This window comes from Penicillium canescens (genome assembly GCF_028828765.1).
Source record: "Penicillium canescens strain IBT 15451 chromosome Unknown utg000002l_segment0_segment0, whole genome shotgun sequence".
In the NCBI taxonomy this organism is placed as follows: Eukaryota; Fungi; Ascomycota; class Eurotiomycetes; order Eurotiales; family Aspergillaceae; genus Penicillium; species Penicillium canescens.
This window is the reverse complement of record NW_026703964.1, coordinates 5,823,973-5,851,342: the sequence shown is the minus strand read 5'-3', so window position 1 is coordinate 5,851,342 and position 27,370 is coordinate 5,823,973. Positions and strand designations below refer to the sequence as shown.

Sequence of the window (27,370 nt, the reverse complement as noted above, 5' to 3'; positions counted from 1 at the left end):
CTCACCTCGCTATTACACCTCACCTACCTATTACACCTTATCTCTCTATTACACCTCACCTATCTATTGTACCTCACCTATCTATTACACGTCAAATGACCTATTCCTAGCACCTAATCAATTAATGACGCTATTCAATACTCTCACTATATTACATCCTCTCACCATGCTCTATCCACATCCTTCGGACCCATATATACTCATGTACCAATTTCACCGTCTCACCATCATGCCGTGACCCTAAATATCGCACTAGCTCGCTCTCATTGCCGATTGATACCCCGAGCCCGTCTAATCTCCGAGCCCACGCCTCCTTTATCACCTCACTTCCCTCGCCGTATACCATAACTGCTAGCCCCGATAATAACAACCCTCGATACGTACAATACCCCTGGCTACCGGCATTCACGAATCGACTGCAAATGGACTGCGGCATTCCACACCCGTAACAACCACCGAATGGGTCATATTTGATCTGCCGGCGTACCCGTAGCCACCAGCCTTTCGGTGATTCATTGCCGTGCTGGGTCTGGGCCCCGCACTGGTATAAATCATGCTGGTCATCCAATCCACGCTGTGTACAAAACCAGCATCGTCCCATCCATAATTGGGCCTGTTGTTGTAAAAATTCGACCCCGGTGGCAATTTCTTGATGTCCTGCCTGAGCTACCTCTCGGACGACCTCTCTCTACGGTCTAACCGCTGGAACTGGCTAATTGCATGCGTGGGGATCGATGGACGGGCCACGCGCGTTGGTAATGAATGGGTCAGCTGCCGTGCCGTCGAATTGGCCATTGGGGCTGGCATTGAATTGGCCATTGGGGCTGGCATTGAATTGGCCATTGGGGCTGGCATTGAATTGGCCATTGGGGCTGGCATTGAATTGGCCATTGGGGCTGGCATTGAATTGGCCATTGGGGCTGGCATTGAATTGGCCATTGGGGCTGGCATTGAATTGGCCATTGGTGCTGGCATTGAATTGGCCATTGGGGCTGGCATTGAATTGGCCATTGATCCTGGCAATGAATGGGCCATTGGTGCTGGCATTGAATTGGCAATTGGTGCTGGTATTGAATGGGCCATTGGTGCTGGCAATGAATTGGCCATTGGTGCTGGCAATGAATTAGCAATTGATCCTAGCAATGAATTGGTCAGTTGCCTTGGCATTGAAATTGAAATTGAAATTAAGCCATGGGGTGGTCTATTACCTGGTGGCTCAATACTATGACGATAAATCGGACTAATCGATCCGACCTGGGATCGAAATCCGACCGATTCACTCTCACTTCGCTGGGAAATCACTTCCGGTGGCCCCTGGCTATATTGAATACCCTCCATGGCTGAATCGACCGGGCTGTCGGCTGGCTGGTTCAAAACATGGGTTAAAACCATGGTATCGGACATCTGAAATGATGTATTGGAAACTCGGCCATTTCTCTCACTTCCTATCTCACTTCCTACCTCACTTCCTACCTCTTCATTTGCCTGCCAATGCTCGTCACACCTATCGCAGCGCTGCTCTGTCTCATCGGATTCTCCACAATATTGCCGTGGATAGCCATCTAAATACTCGTCTAGTATGACGCGTCGGCAGCTATCTCGAGACATATATCGGTCAAGCCTTGCTTGCTCAGCCTGTGCTTTCACGGGGTCTTCATGAATCGGGTCCCATTTTGGCCGTAAAAACCTAGCGGGTTGTATAATAATGGCCTCACTACGATGCCCGTCTCGGCCAGCACGGCCGCTCTCTTGCGCATAATCCAATAAGCTGCGTGGCAAGCTAATGTGAATTATACTGCGAATATTGGGTATATCAACACCCATGCCTAGCGCGCTAGTAGCTGCCACTACCCCGGTTATATCGGCCTGAAAACGGGCTAGTACGCCATTGCGATCGATGGTACGGCTGTGATATGCCTCACATTCGACTAACTCGGCTAGTTTCTCGACAGTCTTGGTGGTGGGCCCGTAAATGACCACCCGGCCGGTCTGAGCACGCGCGCGCGTAATACGATCTCTAATAAATCGTACGATCTCGGGGTTCTCTACCCAATCGTAGCTATTAGCGTATCGGCTTGGGTTCGGCACCGTAGGCTGCCATAGCCGGTAAGCGACATTCATGCGATGGGTGCGAGCTCGAAATAAATGGACCTTCTCTCGCGACGTACGTAGCCGTTGAAATAGCTGGTTTTCGGCCGTCGGTGGCAGCGTGGCAGTCAAATATATCATCTGAGCCTGAGCCACGAGCAATCGACCTAATTGAGCCATGGCGGGCCTAAAATGGGTCTGATCATTTAATACCACGTGGCATTCATCGATCACAATGCGATCTAGCCGATGACATAGCCGCTGGCGGTTCAAAAATGTCATGAAATCCTCCGTAATAGCTGATTCCGGCGTCACGAGTACAATCGATGCCTGGTCTGCCGGCCGACGGCTCTCCCACTCCACGCATGAAATGCCGAGCCGCCGGCATCGATATACCATGTCTCCCCGTAATGCAATTAATGGCACGACCACCACCGTCACCCCACGGGGGCTGATCCACGCGGGTAGCATGAAAAGTAAGCTTTTTCCACCCCCGGTGGGCATGACGGCCACCACCGGGCTCTGGCCTTGTTGAATCGCTGCTAACGCCGGTGCCTGCACCCCTCGGAGTTGAAGCTCGCTATTTCCTAGCATTCGCTGTATCTCGGGCTCTATAGCTGCCTGCGTCAATTGCCAGCGACGCTCCGTACGGCCGATCTCGGCTTCCTTCTGCCATGGTGAAAACTGGGCCATTCCTAACGCACTCTCGGCCCCGCCGTCATCCGTGGACATAAAGCCTAAAAATCGATGCCAGTCGGTGCTACTAAGCCGAAACATCTCACGCCGGTGGGCCGTCGTACCGGGCTGCTCGGTGATGCCACGGCCGTAGATCATGCCGGCCACGTGGGATGAATGGGCCGCCTGGAGGTCAGCAATATGCCCCATCCATTGCTCAGCATTCATGCCGTCTTCGTCATCCTCTTGTGAAGCATCGGCCCTTGCATCCTGCTGCGTATTATTGGGAAATACGCTAGATGGCCGCATAAAGCGACGGCTAATGCCGATAGCAATATCTCGGTAAGCATTCAAATTGATCGCTTGCCCATTAAGCCCAATGGTGGTCTCCCGTTTTAAGACCTCACGGAGTCTCTCAGATGACCAAGCTCGGCTAGTGCCAGGATCCGGACCCCAGAGGTAAGCCTGACGCTGCCTACTTGCCAAAATTAGTAAAAATCATGAAGAAATTGAAGAAATTGGAAATTGAGAAATTGGAAATTAAGAAATTGGAAATTAAGAAATTGAGAAATTGAGAAATTGAGAAATTGAAAAAACTCACCTCTTGATCTCTTCCACGCCGTCCGATCTCCGCACCTTCGCTACGTACGCTTCCAATCGTCGTATAAATGGCAATACTAGCCATAAATAATGGACCACAAGCTCGCCTACTTCCCGGGGTAAATAGCGATGAATCACCTTCGTATCATTAGATGCGTAAAACCCCTTGTGGTATTGTGAGACGAAGGTTACGAGCCCGTCCTCAATAAATATATTGCGACGGCCCCCGCTATCGGTATTGCAATGCCGAATGCTTAATAGCTCTGGCGCTCGAGCCGGCTGGCCACCACTCACGTGAATAGCAATAGCAAGCTTCTCACGGAAATGCGCTACCCGTTGAAGGTATACGTCAATTGCTGCCATCCGTAGCCGACCGGCACTACTCTCGATAAATCGCTGCCGTACGGGGCCGTGCTGCCGGACCCGAGAGATCAGCCATTGCTCACCGACCACGGGCCATGGCGTACGGGTGTCATTTAAAAAATTCCACCCGTGAGCTGTCTCCGTGGGATCGTCGTAAATTGCCTGCCATGGAATAGCTGGAACGGACCCATTTTCGACGAATAATAGCTCATTGTGAAGGATTTGGCGTGCCGAGGTTGTAAGCCCGTGGATGAACCCACGGAAGTCACCTATTGAGAAATTGAATTGCTGGTAAAGTAGCTGGTCCTGATTCATCCAGCCGACGTGGCCCGTAGTGGTGCTATTGTAATGGATCTTTAAGCCGTACGTCCGTAGATCTAATAGCCATTGAATTGGACTATTAGTTCCACGGACCATGAATTGGCTTACCATCTCAGCCACCCACTCTCGAAATGATCGCTGGGTCTGCCGAGCCTGGGTAAATTGAATGAATTGCGATGACTGCGTCGGTGGCAGAACTGGGCCATTTTCGAAATTGAAAAATGGATCATCTGATGTCTGAAATTCAGGCGTATCGAGTGGACTCTCGGTATCCCAATCCCCTGCCATTTGATGCTCCGCTAGCTGATATAGCATTGCCTCAGCCGTGGAATCCAATTTTAATGCCTTGTGGACTACCATGAATCGTGCAATTTTAATAAGCTTCGATAAAATCGGAGGATAGCTCTCTGCCGTACGCCAGCCTGTCTCACCCCGACCGAGCACTGCCGTGGCACAAATCAGCGCGCTCTCATAGTCCTCGACCTTAATTCGATGATTCAAAAGCTCGATGCAAAAATTGAGACACGCTAGATCAATGGGAGCTAGCTGAAACGGAGAATCGGTGCTGTTTTGCTGATTCGCTAGCGATTCGCTAGCAATTCGCTGCGTGGGATGATCCTCGGTGTCACTCTCTAAATGCTCACTCTCTGAATGCTCGCTATTATCGTCTGAACTAGCCGTGGCTAGGCTAGCTGACCTAGCAATGCCTACGCTAGGTGATGCGCCCGGCTGAGCTAGTTTCTAAAGCGAGTTCCACGCGGCTCGCTGGCGCCTAGTGAATTTGTAATTTGGACTGGCCCATTCGTGCGAAGCCTGGGTACGCGTGAAAAACATCAAAATTTGCTGCCACGGCACGGTATGTCTCTTAATGTTATCGGCATCCATGTAAGCTTGCAATGGCTGGTGCGGCAGCCGGTCACGCTCCGTACGTACGGCTTCGGTGCGAATTGTATGGCTAGTTTTCGTACAAATCAACTGGCTAATTCTCGCGACGGCAGCCATTGCATCCTATATAGCGCTTGCCGCCATTTCCGTCGGATCGCATGAATCGACCTCGGGTGCTCGGACGCAGTCAATAAGATGCTGGGGGTCGATTCCACGGAGGTAGACGGGCCACCGCGTACGACGTAGCCATGGATTCGCGTCATCGCGCTCACTAGCCTCGATCAACTAGGGCAGTTCACTTTCCTCTTTGAAAGCTAGTTCGATTTCATCAATAAGCCGGTCGCCGACCTCGGTCGCGGGCATTGAATCGGCCTCCGTAATAGCCGCCGCCCCGAGCGTACGCACCCGAATGTAATGAGATCCTAGGCCCTGGATAAATGCGCGCTGGCATCTTACGACGCGCGTAAATTGCTGAATTTGCTGCTTAGCCTCCGATAACCCTTGCTGCCGCCGACGACTACCATAGTTGACCGGTGCGACCCACGCATGGCGTTTACGCCAATGGTAGCGTAAGGTCCCAATAGAACGGGCAATAAATTGACAAAATAGGTCCTTTTCACATAAAATGCCATCCGAAAAAACTGGCAAATTAGCAATTGGCTGGTCTACGACCGTCGGGGGCTGCCATTCATCGTATTCATGCGCGCGGTCGGACGTTTGAACAATATACGCAATTTGACGTGCCGTACGCATTGGAAGTCGATGGTTCGCTGATTAAAGGTGTCGTAAGACCTCTCTCGGTCTAATAACGTGCTCGCATCGCTTACAGACGAGAACTGGGTCTGTCGAAGGTTGGTGAAAAAATTGGCTTGCCATAGTTGACTACTGCAATATATATCGTAAAATAATGAATTGTATGAAATTTGACGAATATCGAATGCTGACTTTATGGTCAAATAGTGTGAAAAGAAAGTGAGATAATAGCTAGGAAGCTTTAAAACCCCCTAAATTAATTGCTACCCCTCCTAGTCATTATTGACTAGCATTATCGAGGTTATTCTATTCGTCTAGAGTGCTGTGGTAGCGTCTTAGGCGCTAAACGTACACCGTAATGGTACACCCCAACAAAACATCTCTAATTTTTAATCGCCATTTTCTCGATAATTACTAGGCTGCGCATGCTCCGAAGCAAATGGGAGATATTTCATATAGTCCATTATAATTCATAAAAATTTTAGACAGATCGGAGTTCATTAGACCTCAGGAGTCAGGCGAGGAAAAGAACCTGGAGTCAGGCGGGACCCACTTTTATGTCCCATAGTGAAGGGAAAACCCTAACCTGGAGTCTGCCAGACTCCAGCAACCCCCGTGGGATAGGACCCCTAGCTAGGCAGCCCCTCCTATAGCTAGCTGCAGTACCTACGGCTGAAAGATGGCTAACTTGCCTACACGTGATCTTTACTCCTCCGCTATTTACTTTTGAAGCTCGAAGCTAGTACGGACGAGATCGAGAGAAAAGAGCTTAATGGCTTCCTTAAAGACGAACATTAATCAACATGCTGTCTGACCAATATACCCTTGTCCAGTAAGACCCGTATGATGGCTCCGTTCCCAGTCCAGATGTCCCCCTGGACTCTTGCTCCACGATCAATAAACATCTCCACAAACAGTGGCTGATTCATCTTGATCGCGGCTTGGAGACCGTTCGTAAACGGACCACATTTGGCGTTGATATCCGCTCCCCATGCAAGGACTGTCTCCACTATCTCCGTGCTCCACTGCTCCATAGCCGCGTGAAGAGCGCCTTTGCGCTTTTTGTGCTCAGCATTGAGATCTGCCCCATTGCTGAGGAGAATCTCGACAATCTCTTTATGCTCCGCAATCACAGCGGCAAAGAGAGCACTTTCGTACTCGCCGTTTCCTTCGCCATCAATTTTCGCTCCTCTGCGAAGGAGGGTCTCAACAGTTTCTTTGTTTCCTCGGTATGCCGCGGCTTGCAAAGCTGTTCCATATTGGCCTCCCACGGCATTCATGTCCGCACCGTTATCGAGTAGGATTTCCAAAACTTGGTTGTCTCCCAGCAGTGCTGCGGTCTGCAGAGCATGTCCGTACTGACCACCAGCTGCATTGACATTCACCCTGTTTTCAAGAAGTAGTTCTGTGACATCTTTGTTCCTGCCGCTCACAGCAGCGATAACGGCATGTCCAAACCGACCGCCTTCAATGTTGACATCGGCATTTCTCTCGCAGAGCCGTTTCACAATCTTCGCGTTCCCTGCCCATGCCGCAGCTTGGAGGGAGTCTTGTATGGCTCACTGCTAGCATTAACATCTGCACCGTTGTCGAGAAGGATGTCCAGAATGTCCTCATAACCGCCATGGGCCGCTAAATGCAGAGCATTGTCATATATCTCTTTCTCGGTGGGCGGGCATCTTTCTAGCAACATCCTGACGATTTCCGCATTGCCAATCCACACGGCCAAGTGGAGAGGATCCCCAAAACAACTGACCCCCGTTTCTAGGTTCCTTTCCAGAAGACTCTTCACCAGGTCGACATCATTCTTCTCGATGGCGGCTTGAATATCCTCGCTTTCTTTAGTGTTTGTGCTTGTTTCCATGTCAGGACCAGGCTCAACCGCAAAGTTATACCCTTCAAGAAGATCGTAGACGCCATCGTAGATGATAGCTACTAGTTCGTCTGCTTCAGGGAAGTCATCATGCTTTTTATCAGCGAAGACAAGCCATCCTAATTTTATTCACCTATCAATTAAGTGTCCAATTGCAATGAAGAGCTGTACTTACCGAACTCATATTCCGTGTCTTCCATCGAGACGAAAGTCCCGAATCCTTCCATAGTCTGTTTCCCAGTCGGTTTCATGAAGATCCTCTCCTGGATATTGTTGGACAGAGTATTTCGGATTGGCGAGAATATTTCCTGCATCTGGCTGGGCTCGTAATCCCGGGAAACCTTGTCCACAAGATCAGGCGAGAACTCCTCGGCGTCCAAGACCATCATGTACCCCGCTTCATACGCTTCCTTCGGGCCGATTGCGAACTTCACGAAATCCTTGTACTCAGAAGGGTGACTCTTGTTGACTGCTTGGCCGTCGAAGTGATATGACCAGTCATATCGATTGACGTACAATACGCCCTGCGAGAGCTTAATGAGCATTTTGATCTTGCTCGTGGTAGAACGCACAATAGACATGGAGTGAAGAGTAAACAAAATGAAGAGGGATCAAACACCTACCTTATCAATCTGATCATACCCGTGTACTCTCCCCGTACCTGGGTTGAGGCTGCTGCACCGTGTGAGGACTTCGAGAGGGTCGACATCCTCATGAGACACAACCCAGCCAAGGTGTCGAGTCGGTTTCCCATCCAGGCCATCGCGGCTATTCCCTGCAGCGTCATCGGTGAAGGCTCTACGAACTGTCCAACGTCCCTTTCTCGCAGCCGCACGGTACGAATGAACCGACTGCTTAATGGTCCCACCAGGCAGCGTGTCTGGGACGGACTCCGCATTCCTCTGGAACTGCTCGCTTCTGGACCCAGAAAAAATTGTAGGCAATTGGCCCCAGAGCAAGACTCCCGAACGTAGATTGAAGCTGCCATAGTCGGCGCTGATGTGACCGGATCCTTCATCACGCAACGACCGACATACCACCCGATTGGGACTGAAGGCTGAATCGTGCGATTGGTCTTCGGCTTCCGCTCGCTTTTTCTCGCGGTATCTCTCTTGCACTTCAATCTTGTCGTCAATCCATTTCCTGAAGCGGGATTCGATATCTTTTTCTTCTGCGGGTTCCGCTTCGTGCCCGGAAACCAGTCTGTACCAATCCGACATTTTCTTCGTGGCAGATTGACCCCAGCGCTGCGCGAGTGTCTCTTGTTCTTGGGTTTTCGATTCCAAAACTGCCCGCTCCTCCTCATCGCCTTGAACACTGTTCTGCTTCCCTCGGAGATATTTCAAGGCATTCGCATGATGCCGCCAGCCTTTCATAGCCGACACAAGGGAGTGTTGACTATCGCCTCTAGAGCCCATGACCCCCTCGATCTGCTCAAGATAATTCGCCATTGTTTGCAGTTCAACTTTGACGGTTCCTTCTTGTCGTTTGTCCTCTGCCGCTGCCTCCCAGGCCATGCCTAACGTGTCTGTATCTGCAAACTCTCTGAGTGGACCTCCGGCGTCATCAGACATACCGACCTGGTGGTAAGGTAAGAAATGAGATTGAATGGAAAGAGGTACCCCCATTCTTCCTGCAGGAGATGCTTCACTTGCTGGAAGGTTGTGGACGCCGAGTTGGTGTTGCTTAGCTGGAAAGAGCGATCACTGCCATAGAATCCCTTCTGGTCGATCATCTGCCGTATTTCATCTGAATAGTCATACTGAGACAGTCCGTACGGAACTCCGCCAATCGGACAACGCCAGGCAATTTTCACGGTGAATGCGGGTTGCTGCGTCATGGCGACCAACTGTTGAAGCGACAAAAACAAGGATTTGACTGATATCATTTGGTCCAGATGATGACGAGAACTTCGACATCAGATGCAAGCTCGTCCCTTTTATGTCAACTTTCGTATTTGAAATACCCCAAACCGTTGCCTGACGTCTTCTCTCGTACCGCTCTATCGTGTGGATCAAGGCTCGTGTTCGATGATCGTCCCCAACATTTTAAGTTAGGCCTTATGTTAATAGACAAGCGCCAGTGGAGACATGTCGGAAGCGAGAATGAGGACTGGACGGCCCAGGGCGGGAAATATCAAAGATGTGACAAGCACTCGTCGATCATAATGAACTGTAGTGGGCTTGAACGCAGTTGTAAACGAACTACTTTGTGTGGTGCAATGGCATTGGCTGGCCTAGGGCGAAGTCTCCACTGCGTAGCGAATTTAGAATTAGTGCCCCTGAAAGTCATCAGATGATTGCTGGCCCAAGATTGTGAATTTATAACGTAAGCTACAAGCGAGTGACGCAGGCAGGCGAGTGACACACCTACCCGCGATCGCGTCATGCCCTTCGCACCTAATCAATTCAGCCCACCTAACCATGCCACCAATTCGCGATCAATCAGAACAAGGAGGTAGCGAATCAGAGGAGGATAGTGGATCAAATTAGCGAATGAGAAGCCAGGATTTGGCTAACAGCAACATCATAGAGAAAGTTTTGACAACAATTGTAAAGAAAGGGGGTAGTGTTTGCAGGATAGAGCCTGTCAACTGGGTAAGACGAAGATGCCTGAAGAGCAAGTAGTATATTGGAGGAATACAGAGACTGATTCTTGGAGAACCTATGGGTTCTCCAGACTGGACTATTTAACATGGGGTATCAGCCTTTACGGTGAGCCAACGCTGACGTGTCGACACCTATAAGGTGTCGATCCTCTGTGAGTGCGAGAGATCTGTGCATGGCTTCTGAGGATTCCGTTACAACACGCGACTTGACCAGCCCGCTCACTAAATTCTCAACGATGCTGTTTTTCTTTACCCTAAGTGCGGCTGCAGTGCAGAGACATACCGCCTGGTAGGCGGACATGATGTGGCTGCGCAGATTAAAACTCAAGGCTCAATGAACAGATTATACTTGGATAGGCCAGAGTCATGTAGGCAATGTATTAGAAATACAGTAACCGCTCCTTGGGTTTTCTGAGTTTGGATCAGGCTGGAGCCAACTGAGGTAGAAAGGAACTTCAGATCTGGAATATGTAACGTGTGGCAGTCCTGTAACTTGGATGCTTCATCTCCCATACTGTTCTCCAAAGAAATGTTTACTTGGTCTTCAGAAAAACGGTGGTCGCCTCCGAGCATGAGTCTGATAACCAGGGGATCCAATGATCTGTAGAATTGAGCAAGTGCCGGGTAGCGATTGAGAACATAAATCGCCAGCGTGTCCACCATTTTATTCAGAAATGCTGTTTTCCTGCCTCTGTTTTCAAGTCAGCATGTGATTGAATTGATCATGTTACGATAGTTTTCCGTGGGCATACATTTGGGTTGCAAATTCTTGAATAGTTAGCAAAATCACACCAAATCCCATACTAGCAGCAATCTTCAGCCAACGTTCACCCCAGCGGCATTGATCGCTCAGAAAATCACGATCTGCTTTTCGTGGCGAAAACTGCTTTCCAGGGAAGGCCTGTAAAATGGAATCTCTGCCAACTGTGGAAAGCGCCCGATGTTGTCGATTTATTGGAGCTCCATTTTTCTCCCTTTCTTTTAGGACATTGACATGATTTTCAAAATGAATATGGATCCAGATTTGGGAAAAGCGGCGAGAGATGGCCAAACCTGCCAAGCTCGCAGTATCGGACGATGTTACTGTTTAAAGAGGAGCGTCAGGGCACGCCCTCGCCCAATACAACCATGCCACCTACGATGAAGTTCTTGATTACTCGCTTTCGTGCTGAAACCCTCGGCACGAAGGCGGGTCAGTCAATTCGTGGGGTAATCCGCCCTGGGATCCTGTCGGTGGTTGAAAGCGGCATGGGTGTCGCTTCCTGCTCAAGATTCTGTGCCATCAGAAGCGTCAACAATACACTCCCAAGTGGCTAGTATCCAATATGCGATATCACTATTCGTCCCCGACGGCTCCTGTTGCGAAAAACAAATACTCTCGGTGGTAACCCCTCCTAGAGTGGAAAACTATCTACATCCTGGGGACTCGGGTGAAGGTAGTTACTACCCCGCTTCGCCGTCATACCGGCTGTATCCTTTTGGTTTAACCCGACGACTTCCAGGGGCCGTATGTGGCTATGCAAACGAGTACGATTCGTGGCGCCCTGGCGCGCCGCGGAGTCAGCTAACCGGGCTTCATACTAAACATAGGAGGACTACGTGATCTCAAACACTTGGTGCTATGAGATTCAAGAATAGCCCCTTACACATTAGCTAGTAACGCTCCTTGTGAGCAACCCAAAAGAGCAACCAGAAATCCTTTTGAGGGTCACGGCACAATGTGACAACATAGCAGCTAGCCTATGTAAACAGCTGAGGGATCGGCCCCGCAATATATATAACCGAGCATCAAGCGGGAGGGGAATAGTGAACCAGCCAGCGGAAGCATCTGGCCCAGGCTACGTGTGTGTGGATGATACAGCTGTCGGCTTTTAGAAGTCGCTAGAAGCCAGTAAGTAGTCAACAGTCCCTCTCTTTTTACCGGATAGTAGCTTCCAGCCATATAGTTTCTATGTATTGAAGCTAGATCTAGGTTCTAGAGGATCTTTCCTTTTTCATGCAATCTGAACCATTCTAACCTCCACTTGCGGTTCGTTGAAACTTTCCGACAACAGCTTCATTCTGCCTTTCTTAAGTAATTTCCCCATACACCACACAAAGTATCTAGCTCAGAGCCGGCGCTAGCTGTGGAGAAGGTTTAGAGATAACCTGTAAGCCTCCGTAATATCGCATAGCAGATAACTATAGCACTAGGTTGCAGGCTAGAATATTGTATCGTACCATACTCTGCGCTACCTTGAATAACATCCTCCTAATTGTTTGCCACCCCAATCGTCCTCACCTGCGGGGTACGGTGTTTTGCAAGAAATCTGGAGTTATTTATGTTTATACAATTCGCTTGCTGCGTCTATGAGCCCACCACATTGCCGCAGCCTAACGTTCAAGTCCGACAAAAAGGATAACAGGCGTGCAAGCATTGTTGACGAGCTATTTCTATTTCTCCAATGCCCTTGTATAACTATGAATGATGTCACTAGTAACCAATTCCGTACTCTATATCCCACGATACTGCAGAACTATGCTCTAATAGTCTGTCTATCAGCCAGGGGATTGGGGCGATGATAATGGTAAAGGGATAGTAAAAAGTGCGTAGAAATCTGCAATTGGGATTACTTCGGTGCGTGGTAAGGGCGACCGTTTGCATGTTCTCTGGACACAGGTCAAGACTACCACATTGCCTATGATGGCTTAAGAACGTTTGAACTAATCTGCTACATGTGCGGAACAGTCTGTAAAATGCATAAACTTATGTACATAAGATTATTATTTAGTCAAATGAAGCATGCCTGAATAGTGCGGTGTATAAGAGCGTGAATTAGTCTTCTAAACACTGACACTACTCCATGTGGTACAAAATCTAGTCTGCCTTTTGCAAAGAGCCGTGTGTTTTACCGTCTACCCTGGATGCTCGCCTAGACACCGCCAGGATATTTCGCCGCTTCTCCTGGCAGTGTCCCATGTTGCTTGAAATAACGCCGCTCATACATGCATATGAAGGTGAAAAAGGCAACCATTGGGCTGTACAAACAAGCGGTTAGCTCAAAACACATTACGATTTCTAGAACACTTACCACAAAACAATAGTCAGAAGAATAACAATCACCCCCAACACACGGCTTGAGGTACTGCGTGAGGCCGCAGCACCGAGAATCGAGATGATGAAAAGCGCAAACCAGAAAACCGTATCTATCACATTCAAAACAACATTGACTTTTGTGCTGTGCCATTTTTTAAGACGGTCAACATGGCCGGTACAAATCTGGTACGCCATGAAAACGGCTGATTTTACGCACTAGTACGAATTATATCAGTTTAAGAATCGGCAATGCGGTCTCATCTCGTATTTTGGGCAGGCTTACCACTGCAATACCCCAAGTATTGGTTCGGGCACGTGGTGTTCCGCTGTCGGCCACTCGGGCAATGATCAGGATGAATGTTAATGCGACCAATGAGCCTATGGCGATATGAAGCCTGAACTTCGTTCTAGGGATGTCGTCTGTGGCGACGTTGAGTTTTCGCAACATAGTGGTTTCGATAAATTTGGAATTTGGTGAATGACTTGAAGGTCAGGTTCTGATCTGATGGCAGACACTTGCTGTGCTAGACACTCTCCTATACAAATCGGAGTCCATTCGATCCTGAGGGAGGAGGAAATCATGCCGTTTATATTCTGAGAGTAACAAAATCTCTACCTGATATGAGGTTGGAGGCCCGGGGGCGACAAACTACCAGTCGCATTCGTACCGTTACCCCAATATAGACATCAATACTATAGCCGGAAAGCATGTAGATCATGGGCAGATGGATGCTGGGCTATTTTCGATAATGCTAAATAAAACTGGAAACGTTGCTGCCTCTCCGCTAGGTTTCGTAAACGTTCCATGAAGGGGTACGCCAATGGATCTTGACCACCAAAAATTTTCGTCAAGAGGTCAGGAACCACCCGAGTGCGGCGCGATCAGCGGTCTTCTCACTAGTGTTTCGTTTCAATGGCTCAAAAACTATAAGGGGTGGCTGGACCCACCTACGAGATTGGGTTATTGATACGATTACGGGCAGGTCGGGTTAACCTCGGTGATGAGGCCTCGCGGTTGATGGTCAAGAATCGTGTTTTTTTTATTCAGCCTGACTGCGCCATCTGCTTCTGTTTAAGACTGTTTACTTTGCTCCACAACCCATGGTGTTCACCAGTCAAAAAGGTCGATATCTGAGGCCGATATCAAATTTTCTATTTAATTTGCCCGTGCTGTATTTCAAGGACCGTTCATGTTAAGATGTTCTTGTTTTCATCATTACTGTATGCTCCACCAATGATGCCCAAATACTAGTGTCCATATCCTCCCTTATTATTTAACGGTTAAAGACGCGGAATTTTTGGCATGTTATGTATAGAGGATCACCATTAACAATGAATTTCAAACCCTTCCGCGATTATTCTATTCTAGGCAATAGATCAACAGTCAAAGAGTCCATAAATTGACTAATTAATTTTGGCACTCAACAGTTAAACGATGGTTACCTATAGGATGTGAAGCCGCGTTTGGAGATTCAAAGGTATTGACCTTTCCAAAACTTTTACGATTCACCGAGTCTGACTGGTGAAAGTTGTCTTCAAAAGGACGTCATTTAAGGCCGATCGAGTACCGGTCGAGCATACGGTGTCCTGGAATCCACCTACTTGGTGATATCCACGGTTGTTGAACTGTACCTGGCCCACATTGCTTCAGTGACCACTCAAACCCTCGAATTTCCCTCTGGTCAACATTTACTGCGCAGGTTTTACAACACGTCGACTCGTACCCATCACACTTTTCCTATTACCGCCTACTTCAAGAACGGGCAACGTTGGGCGAACTTTCCGCCGTTGAATGTAAACGCCCATGTTTTTTTGACGGGTCGCATCTTCGGCCTCACAAAAGAGAGTCGCCAATTGGCTATCGTCACGGATGATATACATTTTCTCCCAGTAGCAAACCACCATCTACCCCCAACTCCTTCCTCAACAACCGGTAAACGGAAGCGAGTCGATCGTTGGTCCCAGAGGGCTGGCCCCACCACCCCTTCTAAATCAAATACAAACCCCCAAAAATGAGCCCTCTCTCAGCGACCTGCAATATCCTGAGCCAACTGGAACAAATGCCCCTGATGTTGAGGACGACGAAAGCACGCAAATCACGTGGCCAGACACAGCAGACGAAGTCAAGGCCTTACCTCGTGCTAGCACTCCCACTCCAGAGAGACGCTCCCAGAGGCCAAGGAAAACTTCATAACGACTGGTACCGAGTTTAACAAATGGCTTTTTTTCGATTGCGCTTATTAGTCATCTGATCTTTCCTCTCATTGGTCAATCTTATTTACAATGCACCTCGAACTGCAATCCACGCATTTTAATGTTTCTTTTCACCTTTCCGTCTCTTCCTTCCAGTGCCCTGAAACGAACGAAGTGAGAGAAAGGGATTCTCCGCTCGCGGGAATACCCCTGTTTTCCAAAACTTTATTTTTTTGGTTGATGTTAGCCAAATTGTGGCTTCTGGTTCGCTAGCCTGATCCACTGCTCGCCTCTGATTCAATACTTTCTGATTTCTTCTCATTCCACGACCTCTTCTGATTGCTTTTCAAGATTCCATCATCTTGGGTTAGTGTTGGCGGTTTTTGTCCTGGTCTACTGGCTCTTTCCCCCATAACCCTAACAGCTGACCCCTTAACCCTACGGTCTGTGCTTTATATTTGCTGCTTATTCGTTATATGCTCACCTTCATTGCTTGCATGCTTTTGGTACGCACTTCTTCAAAGTCTTCATTTGATTGGTTTTCCGCCTGTAGGCCCTTCGTGTCGCATCTGACGTACCGCACTAATAGCAAGCTGAAAAGGAAGCGGGGTTAGGAAGCAATGCGTCAAGATATCATTCTCCGAATATGGAGCAAAATCAACGGTCCCCAGAACAACCTACTTATTTTGGCCCGCTGATCCGGGTTTATGGTCTGCCCGCTCTGATTACATTTTCGCTTCTTCTATTACGCCTAACAATGAAAAAGAAAAAGAACCAGTCCTCTCGCTACTCCACGTTTGAGTATAGCGGCGCTTACCCCGAGGAATCCAACCCTCCACCACCGGAGGCACAGGATAGGGAGGATCAAGAGACAATTCTCGGGCTCATTGCGAGGTGAGAAATATCCAGCTCATCTACCCCAGCATTAGTACAAATAATGCTAGTTCACTAACATGGCGTAGCTTGCATCTCAATTCGGACTACAGCGATTTGACCATTATTTGCAAGGATAAGATTCTCTCGGCCCATAAGCTTGTTGTTTGTCCTAGATCAAAGTACTTCCAGAAAGCTTGCTATAGCGGGTTTAAGGTGTTACAAGTTCTGTCTGTTAACTACTATTAGACCAAACACTGATAAGCGACGATGACTTACAGGAAACCGAACATCCGATTCGCCTAACCGAGAAAGACCCGATCCTTATTGAGAAAATACTGGAATTCCTATATACAGGAAATTACACCGCTCCATCCCCTACGAAAACCTCAGAAACCACACAGGCTGATAGTGGAGACGTACCCGTGATGGATAAGTGGCCCGCAGAAGAGCCATCGTGGGAGCACCAACCAGAAAATGATGTCACTAATGAAGTTAAGGCGCATTTAGGTGAGCACTTCACTGAAACAGTTACGAGAACCCTGGAGAACACACCAGAGGCCCTTGTACCTAGGCTACAGATGAATGAGAACCCAGCTTCAATTAACGAATTTCACCCAGAATACGCAAGTAAGGAAGGGGATAAAGGGGGCCTTACAGAGCCAATCGTGGATTCATTAGCCGACTGTCATCCATGTTACTTCCATGTGCGCATGTATGGCGAAGCGGACTACTTCATGATCGACGACCTAAAAAGCAAAGCAGGAGTGCATTTCTGCGCGTCATTCATGACTTCTCCCGAAAGAGAGTCCTTTACAGACACCATCGAGGAACTATATTCGACACGAGCCAATTACCAGGAGCTAAGGCAACTAGCGATCGAAATGCTAGTTGCTAATTTGCCGAATCTCCGAAATAGACCCACGCCGGTAATTACTTCAGAACTGATGAAGTCGATTCCCAATTTCACATACGATTTATTTCAAGCCACTCTAGATAAGTATGTGCGAGAGCCGTCCGACATGGAAGGAAATCCGTCTTATATGGAATCTGATTACTGGAGCCGCTCAAAAAGGTACTAGTTTGCATTTTTGGGTTGGGATGTGTTTCATATTTTTCGCACCACAAATCCACAAGATAGTGCCGTGTCAATAAATATCTCTGTGCCGTTTTACCTGAACTTCTAGAACTTCTAGATCGTCGTTTCAGGGCTTACAGCGTGCGTCAGCGCGCGTCCCCTAGTGTACATATGCAAGACTGGAAAAAAGAAGAGGCTTAACTATGTACGGTCTGTTCCGCCACGCACCCTCGTGATTCGCCCCTTGCGTTTCCTCTTCGAGTCTGGTGTGTCAGGGCTTAGGGTTCGCCGTGCGTGTATGCAATGCGTCTGCACGTTGTCCTCTTTGTGATTGCTTCGATCTTTGTTCTAGGGCCCTCTTTTACTAGGACGCTCTATTGTTTATTGCTATATAGCGCCCGACGATATTATTGTCAGATTAGATAGACCCCGCACATCTGCTGACGAGACTGAAGTGTGCTACCGATGCTCAACATTGCCTTACGCAAAAATTATCCTTGAGACTTAGAATACTCGTTGAATACCTTTTACTTTGCTCACTGATATATCGCCTGCAACACAATAGAGTGCCTAGGTGTTCCTATTGACCATCGACTGCGGCGAGTGATTCGTTAGGCAAGACGTATTGATAGGGACAGATAAGGAAAATTCCGACTATATTCAGCTTCTTCATAGCTTTGAATCATCTCTAGAGGTCGACGAGAGTGACTACCCGACATATGACCTAAGCTTCGGACTCGAAATGGCGCGATCGGAATTGAAGGGTGGTGTTTTTATTGTACTAGAACGGCCTTATTCGAAATAGGAAAACTCGGACGGCTTTATAGAAGGCAAACGTAACTGCCGAACCATTAATATAGTGTCGGATCTTATATCTGCTATAAACAACTATAAGTTAGGTTTTGACGATGTCAGCTTATTTGATGCAATACCTCTTCTAGATAAGACAGTCGTGGGAAAAGATCACTAGGATATCACCGATAAAGCATAGAATGTTTTCGCCGATATGGCTAGAGCTAAAGACCCTGATATCATTCTATGCTGCTTTAAAGCTAAGATTCAAAACTCTCTTGTTAAGAAACTTCAGAGCCGAGGAGTAGGGCGGAGTTTCTACCCTGATATAGTAGTTCCGACAAACGGTGTTACCACCCACACTCTTTCTATGTTTCTCGAACCTAGTGCCAAGAAACACTAAACTACACTTAGAAGAATCTCTGTCAGCCTTATTGGTTTGGGCAGTATACCGTAAATTACCGGATTATCATAATAGCGAGAAATATATTTATTACTAAAAGAGTGTAGGTGGCATGGATGATGTATCTAATATCTCTAACGTCTATCCGTCCTTACTACTCTTCGACCTTTTCTTTTGGTTATTCGAGATTCGTTCGGTAAATGATTATAAAGCCTGGTCTATATTCAGGCCTTGATAGTCTCACGTTTAAGAGGTTGCTATTAACGAGCACGCACCGTGGGTGCCGGGAACACGCAGAATGGACGAATGAGGAGATAGAGAAGTGGGATCTGGTAGGTATCTTCGGCCTTAAGGGTAGAAAGCCTGTCATCTAGATCGGACTTTAGGTTTAGGGCAGATGGAATTGCCGAGCCGAGAAAATCCGAATGGCAACGGAGGCACTGATGATTCATCACTTTTGAGCATAGTACTGCATAAGTACCCTGTCATTTAGTTAATAAGAGAGTCTGGTGTGTAATGACATACAAGGAACTCTCTATATTACATTTCTGTTAATGATTGCTGACTCTTAGCTGTTAGGTATTACGATATGAAGCTAGTAATTGCGCACTAATAGACAAGGTCAGCCTGGTAGAGTGATAGGGCTAATTGCTGTGTTATGACTGTTATGACCGACTGTTATAAATCTATATTCGGTTAGATTGTAGTAGCTTTAGTACAGCGGAAGCTAGCCGAGTCTATGTCCGTATAATGGTGTGTAGTGCCATTACATCCTGCGGTGTTAGCAGAAGACTCCGCCTATAACCCCGCTTGGCTAGGCTGACTAGGTGCATTTAGCCGCTCTGTCTCGCAAGGCTAAATCTAAACGCTGACATTAAGCTTGCAGCTAAAGGGTTCCCCCGTTAACTCCGGCCCGTTGTCATCCACTATCATCTGCCAACTAACCATTATGTTATTGATTCCACTTTTTATAGTAATTCCAGCGTGAAACATAAAGCTTCTATATAGCTAACCCCGCCTAAAAAGTGCAGATCTATCCACCTAAGTCTGGTTATAAGCCATCCCACTCGCACACTACATTGATCTAGTGAATTATGAGGTTATGCCCCACAATTAATTCCACTAGACAGTAATCATTCCTATATATCCTAAGGGGGATCAGGTTCAATAACTCTGTAAAAGACCTCTTTCCTAACAATGAGCACTTACCAATATAAGGATTTCATTTACAATATTTACGGAGTGCTCAATTTGCTGTCCTCAAGGTTAGTCACCGGAGTGCTAAAAAATTTCTTTACTACCTCCGGCTCCTTTCACCTAGCCTTCTAGTCTTAATATGCATAGACTCAATAGTGGAAACGATGTCAAATTGATAGCATCGAAAGAATGCCTAAAACACTCATTGTCCCCAGCTCCTCCCAAGGCAGCCAGCCAATCCTCAAGCCTACTACCACCTTCACGGGCGATGTTTATCTCGACATTTTCCATATGGATGACACCACTGCTATCAACAACGTGACCTTCACCCCCTATGCGCGTACCTATTGGCACACTCACGAAGAAGGGCAATTTCTAAAGGTTGTTGCCGGCTTAGGTTAAATCTGCGACAAGGGCGCCGAGCCCCGCCGTATCAATGTCGGAGACCTGATCTAGGCTCCCCCGGGAACAACCCACTGGCACGGCGCGGATAAGGGTGGCACTATGACCTATTTTGTTGTCGCCTTAGGCAAGACGACCTGGCACGATGCGGTGACGGATGAGCAGTACGGGGTGAAGAAGGATTAACACATTTCTCGCTATTATGATAATCCGGTAATTTACGGTACCCTGCCTAAACAAATGAGGCTGACATAGATTCTTCTAAGTGTAGTTTAGTGTTTCTTAGCACTAGGGTACGAGAAACATAGAAAGAGTGTGGGTGGTGACACCGTTTGTCGGAACTACTGTAACCTAAAGCTTACCGGATTTGGTTTTTCGCCTACCCCTGTGAATGCATTTCACCTAAGTTACGCTATTAACTATTATCCAATAACCTCTTGCTTCAAGTAGCTCCTCGTTCTAGAGTTTTCGAAGGCATTTGCTCTTTGGAGGCAGAGCTAGACTGAAAAGCCATGGATGAAGGGGTTAAGAGATAAATGCCGGATTAGAGCAAAAAGGAAAGTCGGTGGTAAGAAAATCTAACGTGACATACCCTAACACTTTCTTAAGGCATTATACAGAAAAGAATATCGACAAGAAATGGAACCGGTCGTATATCAAATAGCAGTAGGAAGAAATTCTTACATCCCTAGATGCATAGTTTGAAAAGTGTTTCTTCTAAAATTCTAAAGACATTAGGACTAGAGATTTACTGCGTAAGCTTGTGGATTCAAAGATCACCTGGCTATCTTGCGACATTGCATGGATTCTCGAGGAACTAACTCCCGAAGAAACAATCTATTTGGAATTGCCGCAACAGTTGTTATGCAAGATTCCATGATGGAGTCATAAGGCGTGACCAGAAGACCAACTTCGACGCAATCCGACCAGACCAATACACCTAGACCTTAAATTATGTCACTTACGCTCGAAGGCAAAAGATGATTTTTTTCTATTCTTTCATTTTATTTTCTATGTATCTATTGGACGTCTTATTCATCGCTAACCTTAGGCTGAATCTAGCTCTCCTAATAGGCTAATAGGTCTTTTACAGGAATTGTGATTGCTTTTTAGTGGAAAACCTGAGCCAATATCACGTCGATCACATATCTCAATCCATGGAGCATGAACAATGGAAATATAACTAGGAATACGCTTTAATCCCTGGCACGCTATGCTATCTACCTCTTTGAGTGATAAGTGACAGTTAATAATCAGGACGTGTCAAAAGACACCTGAATGGATGTTGTTTTGGCCCTAGCTGTCGCTAAATAGAAACTCCTCATACAGTCTATCGGACGAATTAGCTGCACCCCATAGATTGAACTGAAGCAGAGCCACAACCCCTCTATAGCGTCCTACTTCAGCAGCCTGGAGTGAACTATCACGATAAAAGCCATTCAGACGCTGTTCCTCCGCTTTATGGCGTCCTGCTTTAGCAGCCTGGAGTGCACTACCATAACAGCCACCCTGCGCGTTGACGTTGGCACCTTCTTTTATTAACACCCGAACAATCTCTTCATGACCTTGATACGACGCAGCTTGGAGCGCATTACCATAACGGCCACCCTCCGCGTTAACACTTGTGCCAATACTTAATAGCAGCTGAACCATTTCTATGTCACCTCGAAATGAAGCATCATAGAGTGCATTGACATTGGCACCTTTTCTCCGTAATAGGTGTATAATTCCTCTGTCACGTCGGAATAAAGCAGCCTGCAGCGGATTGCCATAAGGACCGCCCTGTGCGTTCGTATTAGCACCATTCTCTAATAGCAGCTGAACAATCTCTCCGTGGCCTCCAAGTGAAGCAACTTAGAGTGAATTGCCATAATCGCCACCCTGCGCGTTAACGTCGGCGCCGTTATCCAACAGCAGCTGCACTATCTCCTTACGACCTCTCTCGGAAGCAGCGTAGAGGTAAAAGTCGGGCCGTGGGGATTAGCGCACTCAATGCCAAGACCGAGACGGTTAGCAAGACTCGTAAAACGGCAGCAGAAGCAGCCCTTTTTGGCCGCCATCTAACCGTCACATCGTTAAAAGGGGATATATATCTAACAATAACGAATTGTATGAAATTTGACGAATGTCGAATGCTGACTTTAGGGTTAAATGGTGTAAAAGAAAGTGAGATAATAGCTAGGAAGCTTCAAAACCCCCTGAATTAATTGCTACCCCTCCTGATCATTATAGACTAGTATTATCGAGGTTGTTCTATTCGTCTAGAGTGCTGTAGTAGCGTCTTTGGTGCTAATCGTATACCGTAATAGTACACCCCAACAAAACATCTCTAATTTTCAATCGCTATTTTCTCAATAATTACTAGGCTATGCATGCTCCAAAGCAAATAGGAGATGTTTCACGTAGTCTATTATAACTCATAAAATTTTTAGATCGATCGGAGTTCATTAGACCTCAGGAGTCAGGGTGAGAAAAGAACCTGGAGTCAGGGTGGCCCCACTTTTTATGTCCCATAGTGAAGGGAAGACCCTAACCTGGAGTCAGCCATGACTCCGCCCACCCCCGTGGGATAGGGGGCTTAAAATTCTGTATAATACAGCAAATCGCTATACACGTGCAACCTCTGTGCCCCTCCTCCTCCGCTGTCCGCCGGCTAGGTCGTAGGTTCACTGAAGTTTAAGTATAAGCACTTCATTAGCTCTGTTACTTCTATATATTGTTATCCAGGATCTTTTCCCGCGGAGTCAACGGCTTGAAGCATGAGAAATTCGAAAAGGTCTAGTGAATGAAGACGCCCTCACGTGGAGATCTGCGTGTCAAAGCGCTAACACTGCGCCCGCTGCAATGAGAGCCTCATCTACACAGCCCCTTTACTGTACCGCCCGCCTATATTGGAACATACATTTTTGTCGCTCTGTACGCAGCCCAGCACCTTTATATCGCCGTCATGTCTGGCCTTGAGGCCCTCGGTGTCGCGGCCAGTATCATACAGGTCGCAGACTTGGGCACTAAATTATCCGTCAAACTATTCTCCTTCTACCGCCAGGTCAAAAATGCCAACGAGTCTATACAGCTCTTGTCAAACGAGGTCGCACTAATTAGCGCCATTTTGCGTGAACTTGGCGACAACTTGAAAGCGGAGGAGTCGGCCAAGCTCTGTTCAGACGAGGCATTTCGAACACTGGAGCTTGTCCTAGACCAGTGTCGCGATGTGCTTAGACAAATTGAAAGAGTTGTTGGTATTAATGATCACTCCGGCAAGACCCGTTTGCAACAGGTCACTGGGAAGTTTCGACTAGTTCTGCTAGAACCGAGCCTGGATCCGCTGAAAACCAACCTGGAAAGGCTGAAGTCGACAATGCTTCTTCTGCTCAATGTCATCATGTTTGTGGGGCAAGTTCGCAAGTAAGTTTCAATTTCTAGAGACCATGCCACACTTCTCTAAATGAGAGACAGCCACAATATGTCAATCCTTCAAGAGCAGCGTGCCTTGATAGAGACACTTTTGCAAGAGAAAGAAGAGGACGGCGGGGATCCAATTTTACCAAAACACAACCAGGGTCAGCAGAGGCCCGACTTGAAAATGATCCAAAATCCCTCAAACGCAAATCCGTATCCGATAAATGAGTCTGGTGAGGTGGAGGAGTACAACGCGCTTATTCGAAAAATGCTCCGCGAAATTGATTTCTGCAAATCAAAACTTGAAAATAGCCGCCATTCAAGGATAAGGAAAGGTGTTTTGAGTATACATGATAGCGAAATCATTCGATTTCAGCTCACTTACGGACATTCTGTTCTCCATCATTTTGACAAATCACTTCAACAATACATCCCGGGGTCCGCGGCTTCCGGGATGCAACAATCGGGCCAGCCACGTCCTATGAACGTACCACAACCTCCTCCACCTCGAAATCCCGTACCGACGCCACCTCCCATGAGAACACCTGGAGGAGCGGCTTATGGGGGCCATACGCAATTCCAATCACATTGGATACCCCTCCGCCGCCTCCGATGACATCCTCCCATCCACAGAATCAACATATGAATCATGGCCGCCCTTCTACTGCTCCCTTCTCGATCCCTCCCCCTCCTCCACATCCGCCTCCGCCTCAAATGAACAACGCGAACAACACCCAACCTGACAACGTGCCACTCACATCCGCAACTGATATACCACGGCATAACCAACCACTTACATCCGCCACATATATTCCCGGTCATGACACTATGGGCGTCGGTATCCCACCCTTGTTTGAAGCACGAACGCCGTATGAAGCATACAGCCATAATCAACCACGACTGAATCAAGCGCACGGCATTTCAAGTGTCGGTGGCACATACACAAGGGACGACTCGGCCCTCTATGGGAATGTTCACTACGACAAGGAGCAACAACCGGGCCCAAGCCGGGCCCCCGATGTCGGGAAGTCGTCTAGCAATCGTCACAACGGGACCGGCAACCTATCACCTAGCGAAGCCCCTGATCATTGGCCATTGGACCGAGTTCTTTTGTGGCTTGCCGCAAATGGATTCTCCGATGACTGGCAAGAAACATTCAAAGCATTGGAGCTTCAAGGGGGCGAATTTCTCGAGCTGAGGCTTGGGTCTGGTGGACGGGGCAACCTTGGCAAGATGCATCAAGTTGTTTACCCCCAGTTGGCCAAGGAGTGTGCCCGCCGTGGCTCTAAATTTGACCTTGGCCACGAACGCGAGGAAGGGAAGCGCATGCGTAAGCTGATTCGCCAAATTCACGATGGTTCAGAGGAGGCTTCGGTCTCTACGCCACAGCGAACGGATCTCCCACTGTTCTCAGCGGAGGCGCTACCGGGTTTCTACTCTAATGCCGAGTCTCGTTCTGCTGGGGGTAGCAATGACATAGGCACTCGTCCTTCTCCCCAAGACCGCCAATGCAGCTCAGAAATATCGTCCTCACTTCCGAGAGAGCATAACAATGGTAGTTTCAACTTCCTTCGAAGGAAGGCTAAGGCTGACTCGAGCCATCCGTCGCCGGAAGATCAGTTTCTGGAGTCTCCAACAAGCCCAGAAGCCCATCAGAATGGGCCTTATCCTCTATACCTGAAGCCATCCTTCAATTCCAGCGACGTCTCTGTCGGCGAATGTCCGTCATCGACGCACACGTCGGGTCATGAGAAAGTCGGGAGGACAAAACACACTAGCAAAGGCAAGCGATGGATCCCTGTCACCATGGATGGCTGGAACTACCGCCTAATTGATGTGTCTGAGATGGAAACTGCCGAGTCCTTGCGTACCGGTATCTGCCATTATCTTGGTATTTCCGACTGGGGTAATGCGCAGATCTATCTCACTAAGCCTGAGCAGTCTGAGCATGAGGAACCCATAAATGATACCAATCTGTCGCTCTATCGCACAAACAGATCCGATCCTTACGGTTCTCTGAAGTTGTTCGTGCGAGGCGCTGTTGACCAATCGGCGCAGAGCACTCCACGAGTCCACGGTCTTGGTGTCTCATTTCCAGAGAAACCGGCTTCTTCCCCCACAACCTTACAACATCAACTCCATAGGAAACCACTAGATGAAGATACTCTCAACAGGATATCGCCGCACACTCAAGTCAAACCACTAGGCTCCCCCTCGCATCAGACGTTCAAAACTTTTCCTGTTGCAAATGAATCTCAAGATCGGACCACCGACTCCGAGAAAGATACCCGTGCTCGCTATGAGGATAACTTGCGCAAGGCCGAGCGCAAGCAGAAGGCTTATCGAGGTTCCCAGTTGCACCACTCGCAACAAACCCTGAAAGACGCTTCCGGCGACATGGTCGACCCGCTAGTGCCTCCTCAGAGGGCACCGACTGCGCCAAATGAATCTAGCACGCTTACTAAGGTCAACTTCGCCAAAAGAATTGCCTCCCGTGAGGCTCGCCCTCAACTACGTATCTCAACACACGGTCTTGGAACCGGCCTTACGAGCGTCGGCCGCACGACTAGTGCAATTGGCACGCCATCGCCTTCAGTGCCGGTTTCTTTTAGCACCCCGAGCTGGGACAGTGCCAGCTCGGAGTCGGAACGGCCAGCTACTATAGATTCTGTTGTGTCAGCATCGAGCCAGTCAGCTCTGCGTAAGTTCTTGCGGTATTTGTTTGCAGCACAATTAACTAACGAGCGTTTCAATACAGTCCCCTTAAGACCCTCTCCGAAGCTGACTACCGAACAAGAAGCACAGAAATCTCAGGAATCATTTGGTGCCCCATCACCAGCGATGACGCATTCTTCTATAGCATCGCAGGAGCCGCCTCTCCAGTCGTTTGGATCCAAATTCAAGTTCGAGAAGCACGAAATATCCTTACAGCGGTCTCCTAATCCGCTAGAGGATTCTAATGATAGTTCCAATGATGGTCTTTGGACAATTCAGCCGTCACACAAGGCTAAGCAAGCAGAGGCTAGTCCTCAAAAGGCAAAGCCCACATTCCCTATTGACACGGAGAATAAAAGAAATTCAGAAGTTCACTTCAGTATTGAGAAACTGGGGGATGAGAGAGACGACTGTGATCATGAAGCAGAAGAACACTCTCATACTGATTCTCCTTCAACGATGGAAACAAGTTTTGCACTACCAGAGAACTTTGAAGAGTTACTCTTGCGCTGGACCAAGCTTGGACGGAATGAGGTTCAAGCGCTCGGAAACCCTAGATCTCAGATATGGACCGCTGCTACTACTATATGTTCACTTTCTGATATTTGAATGTCATATTATATAAAAGATAGATATGGTTCAATTGTCTATTCCTTTCCGTTTGAGCCATTCTGCTGTTGGTGGCTAGATCCTAGATCCGGACTGTGTTATTATACGACCCTAATGTAAGTCGGCTTCTATCTAGCGACTAGGCAATCGATTGGATCTAATCGCTATGCCTCTCGAGAGTGGACACGCTCTAGCCGGTAGCTAGATCCTAAATGCGGACTATGTTATCGAACGACGCTAATGCAAGTCGGCTTCCATCTGGCGACCAGGCAATGAATTCAACCCCTCGAGCGTTTGAAGACAGGGACTCCAGTTCTCCTCCACCACAGGATCATTCAAACCAAGCCCGCTCTCTCTTTCTAGAAAACTATTCTGGTGAGGCTCTTTGATAGGCTGAAGATAAGAGCCGAGCAATATACTTATAGAGGACCGAGCCGACCACCAGGTAGACCGTGGGCCCGGAGTAA

The 27,370-nt window shown here is 48.0% G+C and overlaps 8 protein-coding genes across 8 annotated transcripts; 4 read left to right on the top strand and 4 right to left on the bottom strand.

Annotated features, from left to right (window-relative positions):
* Nucleotides 1-6,479: 6,479 nt before the first annotated feature.
* Nucleotides 6,480-8,139, bottom strand: N7446_003460 (ankyrin repeat domain-containing protein; the record flags this gene model as incomplete). The annotated part of the gene is given in 3 exon segments (XM_058512209.1): nucleotides 6,480-7,234; nucleotides 7,249-7,677; nucleotides 7,734-8,139. 3 exon segments carry the CDS (start codon nucleotides 8,137-8,139, stop codon nucleotides 6,480-6,482), a joined length of 1,590 nt encoding a protein of 529 aa, XP_058377745.1.
* A 30-nt stretch (nucleotides 8,140-8,169) lies between these two features.
* On the bottom strand, nucleotides 8,170-9,398 carry N7446_003459 (uncharacterized protein; the record flags this gene model as incomplete). The annotated part of the gene is made up of 2 exons (XM_058512208.1): nucleotides 8,170-9,103; nucleotides 9,181-9,398. The coding sequence occupies 2 exons, from the start codon at nucleotides 9,396-9,398 to the stop codon at nucleotides 8,170-8,172; spliced, it is 1,152 nt and encodes a 383-aa protein (XP_058377744.1).
* A 3,680-nt stretch (nucleotides 9,399-13,078) lies between these two features.
* Nucleotides 13,079-13,690, bottom strand: N7446_003458 (uncharacterized protein; the record flags this gene model as incomplete). Its single annotated transcript, XM_058512207.1, has 3 exons — nucleotides 13,079-13,184; nucleotides 13,238-13,458; nucleotides 13,526-13,690. The coding sequence occupies 3 exons, from the start codon at nucleotides 13,688-13,690 to the stop codon at nucleotides 13,079-13,081; spliced, it is 492 nt and encodes a 163-aa protein (XP_058377743.1).
* Nucleotides 13,691-16,192: 2,502 nt separating this feature from the next.
* Nucleotides 16,193-17,390, top strand: N7446_003457 (BTB/POZ domain-containing protein; the record flags this gene model as incomplete). Its single annotated transcript, XM_058512206.1, has 3 exons — nucleotides 16,193-16,329; nucleotides 16,398-16,477; nucleotides 16,558-17,390. The coding sequence occupies 3 exons, from the start codon at nucleotides 16,193-16,195 to the stop codon at nucleotides 17,388-17,390; spliced, it is 1,050 nt and encodes a 349-aa protein (XP_058377742.1).
* Nucleotides 17,391-19,967: 2,577 nt separating this feature from the next.
* On the top strand, nucleotides 19,968-20,366 carry N7446_003456 (uncharacterized protein; the record flags this gene model as incomplete). Its single annotated transcript, XM_058512205.1, has 2 exons — nucleotides 19,968-20,159; nucleotides 20,235-20,366. 2 exons carry the CDS (start codon nucleotides 19,968-19,970, stop codon nucleotides 20,364-20,366), a joined length of 324 nt encoding a protein of 107 aa, XP_058377741.1.
* Nucleotides 20,367-21,476: 1,110 nt separating this feature from the next.
* On the bottom strand, nucleotides 21,477-21,833 carry N7446_003455 (uncharacterized protein; the record flags this gene model as incomplete). The annotated part of the gene is made up of 1 exon (XM_058512204.1): nucleotides 21,477-21,833. One exon carries the CDS (start codon nucleotides 21,831-21,833, stop codon nucleotides 21,477-21,479), a length of 357 nt encoding a protein of 118 aa, XP_058377740.1.
* A 1,294-nt stretch (nucleotides 21,834-23,127) lies between these two features.
* On the top strand, nucleotides 23,128-24,195 carry N7446_003454 (uncharacterized protein; the record flags this gene model as incomplete). The annotated part of the gene is made up of 2 exons (XM_058512203.1): nucleotides 23,128-23,585; nucleotides 23,637-24,195. 2 exons carry the CDS (start codon nucleotides 23,128-23,130, stop codon nucleotides 24,193-24,195), a joined length of 1,017 nt encoding a protein of 338 aa, XP_058377739.1.
* Nucleotides 24,196-24,293: 98 nt separating this feature from the next.
* On the top strand, nucleotides 24,294-26,903 carry N7446_003453 (uncharacterized protein; the record flags this gene model as incomplete). Its single annotated transcript, XM_058512202.1, has 1 exon — nucleotides 24,294-26,903. The coding sequence occupies one exon, from the start codon at nucleotides 24,294-24,296 to the stop codon at nucleotides 26,901-26,903; it is 2,610 nt and encodes an 869-aa protein (XP_058377738.1).
* Between the last annotated feature and the right edge of the window lie 467 nt (nucleotides 26,904-27,370).